Consider the following 10172-nt stretch of genomic DNA (forward strand, 5'->3'; position numbering starts at 1 on the left):
TATGACTTGTGCTTATACTCTAGAAATCTGGTAAGAAATAGATCACTTGATTGGATTGAATAATGCTTGGAAGGGGAACTCTATTGATGAGCCCACAAGAATAAGTATATTAACAATGCTCAGAAGGGGAACTCTAATGAAGAGCCCTTAAGAATTGGTATATGAACAAGGACACAAAATGATATAAAACTTTCCCTTTAACCATAGCCCAAGGTATCTTGTTGACTCGAAACTCTAAGTTCTTTGGAGATATAGATACTGTGACATTGAAATGTGCTATTGAAAATCTAAACGTCTTCTCTACAAAAATGGATCTCAAAACACTCCCCTAAAATAGAAATAAATAACAAATTATTATACATTTTTTTTAGCCAAATAATCATTGAAACCTTCATAAAAATCGTGTACACTAATCCATCTTCATAAACTTTCAATTTCTAATATTTACACAAAAACATTTTCCATCTTAGAAATTTCTAATATTTAAACTAAAACATTATCCCATTTTAACCTTCTCAAATTTCATCATTACATATCCTTGTGCCTTTTCCAAATTTTGATTGGATTATCTTTATTCTTCTCTTTCCTTTTAAAAAGTCCACTAGCTTCTCATCTATTTATGGTAACTTGAGTGCTCCATTGGTATGTGTTTCCTCCTAAAAGGTCAAATGTTCAAAACTAGAGGGGTAGAGTATGTATTCCTTCTTAGACTTAGCAGTCAAATGGCGAAGGTGGGTCCCTTGTCCCATAAACAAAAGTTCTTGGGAGACATACTAGGTCCTTTAACATTCAACAATGTGTGAACCCCACCAGGGTACGATTTAGTGGATAGTCTGCACTTGCCATCGGCTCTTCATCGGGCCAACAGAGTTTGTTGAGTTTCTTCAGTGTTATTCATTCAACCTCAGGTGTTAGGAGAGATGGGTTTGAGCCTCATACCTATTAGCTCCTAGATCTTCTCTGCTAAGGCCAGATGTTGATTTACTTCATGTATTGTATTTTTGATTTACTTCATACATTGTATCTTCTCTCACTTTGTATATACATCAATGTACTCAACAATCTCTTTGACCTACTTTATGGTCATTAATTGGACATAAATATAATTTTCTTATTTTATATACCCCTAAAATTAAATAATAATGAGAAGAAAAGTAAATTTGGCTTTTTTTTTTTCAAAAAGAAAGAAATAAATATAATTTATACTAATTACCCTCGACATATTTATAATTCAGAATTTGCTAATTTTTTTTCTCTTTATTCGAACAACTATGTAACCTCCCAACCATTAATCGATTTCAATGTCGGTTTTAGAGGATGCGTAGCTAGTTTATATCAATAACTAAACCAGAGGCAAAGGTGGGCATGAATCCCAACTAATAAACCAGAGGCAAAGGTGGGCATGAATCCCAACTAATAAACCAGAGGCAAAGGTGGGCACGGATCCCAACTAATAAACCAGAGGCAAACGCTAGCGATCAATCCCCAATAATAATCTTGTGGATCTCCGCTATCCTCCTGCTGATCTTCAAAATCAATTTTAATATGAGATCGCTGGTAGTCTGTGAGCGAATGTCAGCCGAGTAATAACGGTAGTGCGAATCTCTCCTTTGTTCGATATTTCTCAGATTGGAAGAAGCCGAGGCAGATTCGCTTAAATCTTGGAGGTTGGTTCGATATTTCTTCATTAAATATTTTTGATTTTAGCCTGCGCTTATTTCGTTGTCTGGATGTTAATATTTCATTCTACAGGGCTTTGAACCGTCGGAAATCGAGGTTTTACATTTGGGTTTCCCTTTTTCGGGTTTGCATCAATCAGGGTTTTGATTATTTTAAAACCCTAGATAGTGTCACGAGGGTTTGTTCACAGAAATGGATACTCTCGATGCTGATATTGCCAGAATTCAGGAGGAAAGGCGGAAGAAGGAACAGGAGCTCGCATCCCTTTCGGCCGTAACTTTTGATGCAGATTTGTATGGTGGAATTAACAGGTTCGAGGGTTACGAACGCTCCATTCCAGTGAACGAGGAAGAAGAGGATCAGGATCCTACTGAAAGAGAGGTTGCTCGGAAATTGGCCTCCTATACTGCGCCCAAATCAGTGCTGAAGGATTTGCCAAGAGGCGTAGCGGAGGAGGAGGATGATTTCGGGTTCAAGAAACCCCAGCGGATTATTGACAGAGAAGATGATTACAGGAAGAGGAGGCTTAACAGAATTATTTCCCCCGACAGAAACGATGCCTTCGCCATGGGCGACAAGACCCCCGATGCTGCCGTCCGGACTTACGCAGATATTATGCGGGAAGAGGCTCTCAAGAGGGAAAAGGAAGAAACCCTAAGGCTTATTGCGAAGAAGCACCAGGAAGAGACCGAACAGAAGGTGAAGGAGAGAGATGGGGTCAGTCAGGCGCCGATGACTCAGCCTGCCCAGAAGCGGAGGAATCGATGGGACCAAGCTCAGGACCAGGAGAATGCTGCCAAGAAGGCCAAGACTTCCTCGGACTGGGATGCCCCCGATGCCACCCCTGGCATTAGCAGGTGGGATGCTACGCCTACTCCAGGAAGGGTGACCAGTGATGCGACGCCGGGCATTTCGAGGCGAAACAGATGGGATGAGACGCCCACTCCTGGTAGGCTTGCAGATGCTGATGCAACTCCTGTAGGAGGTATTACGCCGGGCGCAACACCTGCAGGTATGACATGGGATGCCACCCCCAAGCTTGCTGGAATGGCGACTCCTACACCCAAGAAGACGAGGTCACGATGGGATGAGACTCCAGCAAGCATGGGGAGCGCCACACCGTTGCCAGGGGCAACACCATCAGCATTTACACCTGGTGTCACTCCCATGGGTGGAGTTGATCTGCCCACGCCGACACCGACTGCGATCAATCTGCGAGGGGCTATTACGCCGGAACAATATAATTTGCTCAGGTGGGAGAAAGACATTGAAGAGAGGAATAGGCCATTGACTGATGAGGAATTGGATGCTATGTTTCCTCAGGAGGGTTATAAGATCTTGGACCCTCCTGCTTCATATGTGCCCATTAGGACCCCGGCAAGGAAGCTGCTTGCAACTCCTACTCCGCTCATGGGGACGCCTTTGTATAGCATCCCTGAAGAAAATCGAGGCCAGCAGTTTGATGTTCCAAAGGAAGCGCCTGGTGGGCTGCCTTTCATGAAGCCCGAGGATTATCAATACTTTGGTGTGCTGCTGAATGAGGAAGATGAGGAGGAGCTTTCACCGGATGAGCAGAAAGAGCGCAAGATAATGAAGCTGTTGCTTAAGGTTAAGAATGGTACACCGCCGCAGCGTAAAACAGCATTGAGGCAACTTACCGATAAGGCGAGGGAGTTTGGTGCCGGGCCTCTCTTCAATCAAATTTTGCCTTTACTCATGTCTCCCACACTTGAAGATCAGGAGAGGCATCTTTTGGTCAAGGTAATTGATAGAGTTCTTTATAAACTGGATGAACTTGTCAGGCCATTTGTGCATAAGATTCTTGTGGTCATTGAACCACTTCTTATAGATGAAGATTACTATGCCCGTGTCGAGGGAAGAGAGATTATTTCCAACTTGAGCAAGGCCGCAGGACTTGCAACTATGATTGCCGCCATGAGACCTGATATTGATAACATTGATGAATATGTGCGAAACACAACTGCAAGGGCTTTTAGTGTAGTTGCTTCTGCTCTGGGAATTCCAGCCCTCTTGCCATTTTTGAAAGCAGTGTGTCAGAGTAAGAAATCATGGCAAGCACGACATACTGGTATCAAGATTGTCCAACAGATAGCTATTCTCATGGGTTGTGCTGTTCTACCGCATCTACGGTCCCTTGTTGAAATTATAGAACACGGTTTGAATGATGAAAATCAAAAGGTGAGAACTATTACTGCATTATCACTTGCTGCACTTGCAGAGGCTGCAGCACCTTATGGAATAGAAAGCTTTGATTCTGTTCTTAAACCTTTATGGAAGGGTATCCGTTCACATCGTGGTAAAGTCCTTGCCGCCTTTTTGAAGGCTATTGGATTTATTATACCTCTCATGGATGCCATGTATGCTAGTTATTATACAAAGGAAGTGATGGTTATCTTGATACGAGAGTTCCAATCTCCTGATGAAGAAATGAAAAAGATTGTTTTGAAAGTGGTTAAGCAGTGTGTCAGCACAGAGGGCGTGGAAGCAGATTACATTCGAGCAGAAATACTTCCTGAATTCTTTCGTAATTTCTGGGTTAGAAGGATGGCTCTGGATCGTAGGAACTACAGGCAGTTGGTAGATACAACTGTTGAGATTGCTAACAAAGTGGGAGTTGCTGATATTGTGGGAAGGACTGTCGAAGATCTTAAAGATGAAAGTGAACCATATCGTCGAATGGTAATGGAGACAATTGAAAAGGTAGTTGCCAACCTGGGAGCTTCAGATATTGATGCTCGTCTGGAGGAGTTACTCATTGATGGAATACTTTATGCTTTCCAAGAGCAGACCAGTGATGATGCCAATGTGATGTTGAATGGATTTGGTGCCGTGGTGAATGCTTTAAGCCAGAGAGTCAAACCATACTTTGTGGTACCATCAAGTGGAGACTAAATAACAAGAGTGCAAAGGTTAGACAGCAAGCTGCAGATCTTATTTCCAGAATTGCTGTTGTAATGAAGCAATGCCAAGAGGAGCAACTAATGGGTCACTTGGGTGTTGTGCTTTATGAATACTTGGGAGAAGAATATCCTGAAGTTTTGGGGTCCATTCTGGGGGCATTAAAAGCTATAGTAAATGTCATTGGTATGACTAAGATGACTCCACCAATTAAAGATTTGCTACCTCGCCTGACTCCAATTTTGAAAAACAGGCATGAAAAAGTACAGGAGAATTGTATAGATCTTGTGGGCAGAATTGCTGATCGTGGTGCTGAGTTTGTTCCTGCCAGAGAATGGATGAGAATATGTTTTGAGCTTTTGGATATGTTGAAAGCCCATAAGAAAGGAATTAGAAGGGCAACTGTGAACACATTTGGATACATTGCAAAGGCAATTGGGCCTCAGGATGTTCTTGCAACTTTACTGAACAACTTGAAAGTTCAGGAACGTCAGAACCGTGTCTGTACAACTGTAGCTATTGCTATTGTTGCAGAGACTTGTTCTCCCTTCACTGTGCTGCCAGCTCTTATGAATGAATATCGGGTGCCGGAGCTTAATGTTCAAAATGGTGTTCTTAAGTCCCTCTCATTTCTTTTTGAATATATAGGTGAGATGGGCAAGGACTACATATATGCAGTGACACCATTACTTGAAGATGCACTTATGGATAGAGATCTTGTGCACAGGCAAACAGCAGCTTCAGCAGTGAAACACATGGCTTTGGGTGTTGCAGGACTTGGCTGTGAGGATGCTTTGGTTCATTTGATGAATTATGTATGGCCTAATATATTTGAGACTTCGCCTCATGTGATAAATGCTGTCATGGAAGCCATTGAAGGGATGCGTGTTGCATTAGGACCAGCAGTAATTCTAAACTATTGCCTACAAGGCTTATTTCATCCTGCAAGAAAAGTGCGCGAGGTCTATTGGAAGATTTATAACTCGCTTTACATAGGATCTCAAGATGGACTTGTGGCTGCTTATCCTACATTAGAAGATGAGTCTAATAATATCTTTAGCCGACCAGAACTAGTGATGTTTGTTTAGAATAGAACATGTTATAGTTATAGTTGTAACCTCAACAAAGATGTTTTTAATGCTTTTGTATCGAAATTTTCGAAGTATCTCCTTGCAGCGGAGATTAAAATTCCTCTTGCCCTTTGCATTCATGTTTAATGCCTATTTTTGTTGAGACGGACTAAGATGTAGCCATCCTTGTGATGATGCTTGGAATTTATAGGAGGATGTTTTTTTAATTGTCTATAAATGGATCATATTCATTGTCTACATTTATCGATGTTTTTTTAATTGTTTATAAATGATTATATCCATCGTCTACATTTATCTTTTCCTGAGTATTGTTTGATTTCCTGTCAAAGTCTGAAATATTTGAGCTATCACTCAGTATTATTTTTATTTTTATTTTGAGGTAACATAACCTTGGGGAAACCACCTGAACTCAGGTGAGGAGGGTAACAATTTTACCTCATTATCACTCTAGTTACACCCAATTGACCTGTTGTAAACTGGATTAGTTTAAAATTGTATATTCTTAACCTATAGCCAGCTCCTCTGGAGAACTGAGGGCTACTGGATTAGTTTAAAATTGTAAATTCTTAACCTATAGCCAGCTCCTCTGGAGAACTGAGTGCTAGCCCGGCAAGCTTTTATAAACTTTATTAGAATTTTTTTGTTTTGTTTGAGGAGCTGGATTCCTCATGTAATGATTTTAGTTTTGTAATAATTAGTTGAACTTTAGAAACATTATCATCCAATATTATGGATTTTCCTAGAAGAAAATAAAGGAAAAAGAAAAGAAAAGTGGTTTTAGTTTTGATTTTTCCAAATTAGTTATTAAAATAATGGGTCTTATCCACTTATTATGGATCTTGATCCTATTTTAAATTTAGAATGTTTGTTATAAATTAGTATGTGGTGAAGTAAAGAAGGATTGGAAGTATGTGTGTAAGAGGAGGAAAACACCAATTATTTCTATTATAAATCCTCTCTTGATTCATTGAAGGAAAAAACTATATTTCTGTAATATATTTTCAAGATACGATATTATTTTGGTTTTGGTGAGGTTTTGCAAATGAATGTACAGGGAACTTCCTTGTTGCTTTGATACATATTCCAATCAACCTTTTTGATGCTCTTTAAAAATGTGTGTGTGTGTGTGTGGGGGAGAGGTGTGGAGTATTGAGTAAATGGCCAATGATAATGAGGCCAATATGATAATAATATTGTAAATAGTTTGATCTTAACTGAATTATATTTGACTTTTGAGTGTAATTGTTGGGTGGGTTTTTAAATTTGTGGATTAGAATTTGCAGGCAGTTGCAGCTTGCATCATTTTTGGTATTAGAGCTGCAATAGTTATGGCAGACTGAAGAGGAGCAGCAAAAGGCGCACCTCAGGGAGCATGAGCAAATGTGGCTTTGCAGGTAGAATTGCAGAGACTTCATGAGAGGATGGCAGCCATGGAAGCTGCACAAAAAAGAGGAACTGACATGGGAGATGTCAGTGATGTTGAAGAAGAGGCTTCTAGTGAGGAAGAAGCATAGGAAACTATGAGGAGAAAGTGTTGAGGATGTTCGCCAAGTTGTCTGCCAGGCCAAAAATGGAAGTACCATTATATGAAGCTAACTTGAATGCTGATGAGTTAATCATTAGATAAATACTTTGATTACGAGGATGTTGACGATGATAAGTAAGTCAAGTATGCAGTTACTAGACTTAAAGGACATGCAGGACACGCAGCCCTATGGTGGGATGAGGTACAAGCTGAATGAAGGAGGAAAGGTAAAAGCCAAAATTAAAGATTGGGATAGGATGGTGATGAAACTTAAAGGTAAATTTTTACCCAGAGATTATCGTACTAATATTTTTAAGTAATTGCAAAGACTTAAACGAAGGAATATGACTGTTAAAGAATACACTGCTAAATTTTACAAATTAAACATTAGGGCTGGACATGTAGAAGAGAATGATGAAAAAGTTGCAAGGTACATTACTGTTTTAAGGTTTGAGATTCAAGATGAAATTAACTTGTTATCTTTAAAACTGTGGCAGATTCATATTAGGCAGCTTTGACAGCAGAATAGAAGATTTCTTGGAAACAAAAACTGAGTAGAGGAAGAAGTCCTATAAAGGATAAAGGACAAACCAGCAGACAAGGAGTTCAATCAACAAAAGAAGAAGAAGGAAGTTCTAGTAGTCAAAGAGAGTGATTTCAGAGAAAGGAGATCATTTTCCAGAGGCAGAGGTCGAGGAAGAGATTATCAACCCACAAGTTTCAATTGTGGACAATTAGGACACATGTCTTGGGAATGTCCTAAACATTGATGAACAAGCCAAATGAGGTGCTCATGTGATAGAGGCAAAGGAGGAGGATAGAGATCAAGTTGCAGTTGTAAATGCTCCCGAGGAAGGTGAATCTTTGCTATTAAAAAGAGTGTTGATCCAAGCAGAAAAAGAGACCAAAAAACCAGCTCAAAGGAGGAGTTTGTTCAGTACTATGTGCAATTCCAAAAGTAAGTGCTGCAAACTTGTGATTGATAGTTGTAGCACAAATAATCTAGTCTTTGTTGAAATGGTAGCAAAGTTAAACTTAAAGAAGACACCACATCCTACACCTTATAAGTTATAAGGTATTTAGGTTACAAAACGGTCATCAAGTTTTGGTTTTTGAGCAATGTAAGGTAGAATTTCAATTTGGAAGTTATAAAGATGAAACTGTGTGTCATGTCTTGCCAATGGACGTCTGCCATATTTTGCTAGGAAGGCCTTGGCAATACGACATGGAAGTAACACATAATGGGAACCAAAACACTTATAGTTTTAGAAATATGGGAAATTACATACACTTCTACTATTAAAGGATGCAAGCACTAATCAAGTGTTATTCTGGATAACAAATAATTTTTGAAGGATGAATCAGAATGCAAGGAATGTAATGAGTAATTGAGGTAAATCACTTGTCTTCAGAAAACCAAGAAATGTTCAATGAATATGAGAATATGATAATCAATGAAATGTTTATGGTAGAAATTAAAGATCAACCAAGAATATCCATGGCAGAAATGACTGTGATGAGGAGATTCTAATAAATGAACAACAAAAGAATGTCAAGGAGAAGGTTGCTTTGGAAGCCAGTGAGAAGTTAATGTGCGAAAATCTCCAAATTCTAGATAGAATCTTTTGGACAAGAAATGGAGCAAGTACCTTGGGAACCGTAAAGAAAAAAATTCAAATTAATTTTGACATTTTTGTTTCGTGCACAGGAAAAATGGTTTCAATTTGGTTTCAATTGTACGAATTAGCCAGAAGAATTGAGAAAGCTAATTTTGAAATTTTCCAACAGCATACCAAAATAGAATTCATTTGTTTAATGGTGTTTAATATAGAATCTTGGCATGCAGGAGGAAATTTAAGTCATCATGAAAAACAGCCAAAGACAAGTTACAACAAAGGGTTAAAGATCTCTCGGACTTCAAGGAATATATTTTGTTCAGCATCAGCAAACTTGTATAATCTTTATTAGATATTATTATTTTTTTTTTTTGAGAAGGTTGGATTTTTTTATGTAATGATAAATTTCTTTAATAGTTAGTTGAACCCTATAAACATTATCATTGAATATTATGGATTAGGCTAGAGGGAAAAAAAGGAAAAAGAAAAGAAAAGTAGTCTTAGTTTTGATTTTTTCCAAATTAGTTACTAAAATATTGGGCCTTATCCACTTATTATGGATCTTGATCATATTTTAGATTTAGAATGTTTTTTATAAATTAGTATGTGGAGAACTAGAGAAAGATTAGAAGTATGAGTGTAAGAGGAGGAGAAAGCTAATTCTTTCTATTATGAATCCTCTCTTGATTCTCATTGAAGGAAAAACTATATTGCTGTAATATATTTTTCAAGATATGATATTATTTTGGTTTTGTTTAAGTATTGCAAATGAATGTACATGCAATGAACTTGTTGCTTTGATGCATATTCCAAGCAACCATTTTGATGCTCTGTGAGTGTGGGAGAGGTGTGGAGTATGAGTAAATGGCCAATGATAATGAGGCCAATATTATATTGTAAATATTTTGATCTTAAATTTGCGAATTAGAATTTGCAGGCAGTTGCAGCTTGCATCATAGCAAATCATTGGCAGGTTGGTCTTCACACGTTCTAAAATAATCAGGTTGTCTTTATACTGGTTAAATATGGAAACACAGATTTGAAATTTAATAGTTGGTCATAAAGGGATATGTAACACTTGGGGTCTCCATTAATAGGGGATCCTCAATCATTCCAGTTTTTCCATAAATACCTGTGGACATGGGTGATCTCTTAACATTCCTTGGTCTCCATAGATGGTAGGATTCAGTTACAGGAAAATTAATATTACCTTCTATGTCTTATCAGTAGTAATATTAAATTAACAGGTTGTGTAAATTTGATTTTCTCCCGTGTAACCTTTTCTTTCTCTTGAATGAAATGATATTTACACGAGCCCTGAATTCATGTGTCGACAGTATT

General features: G+C 38.5%; 1 protein-coding gene across 1 annotated transcript; it reads left to right on the forward strand.

Moving 5' to 3' along the window:
• The first annotated feature begins 1247 nt into the window (after positions 1-1247).
• On the forward strand, positions 1248-5896 carry LOC149217320 (uncharacterized). Its single transcript, XM_089392978.1, is given in 3 exon segments — positions 1248-1667; positions 1753-4564; positions 4567-5896. Coding segments are annotated over 2 exon segments (3813 nt in total). The 5' UTR covers positions 1248-1667; positions 1753-1872; the 3' UTR covers positions 5688-5896.
• Positions 5897-10172: the final 4276 nt, after the last annotated feature.

This window comes from Pinus tabuliformis, chromosome 1_1 (genome assembly GCF_031772625.1).
Source record: "Pinus tabuliformis cultivar Carrire ecotype Pingquan chromosome 1_1, CPIR1, whole genome shotgun sequence".
In the NCBI taxonomy this organism is placed as follows: domain Eukaryota; kingdom Viridiplantae; phylum Streptophyta; class Pinopsida; order Pinales; family Pinaceae; genus Pinus; species Pinus tabuliformis.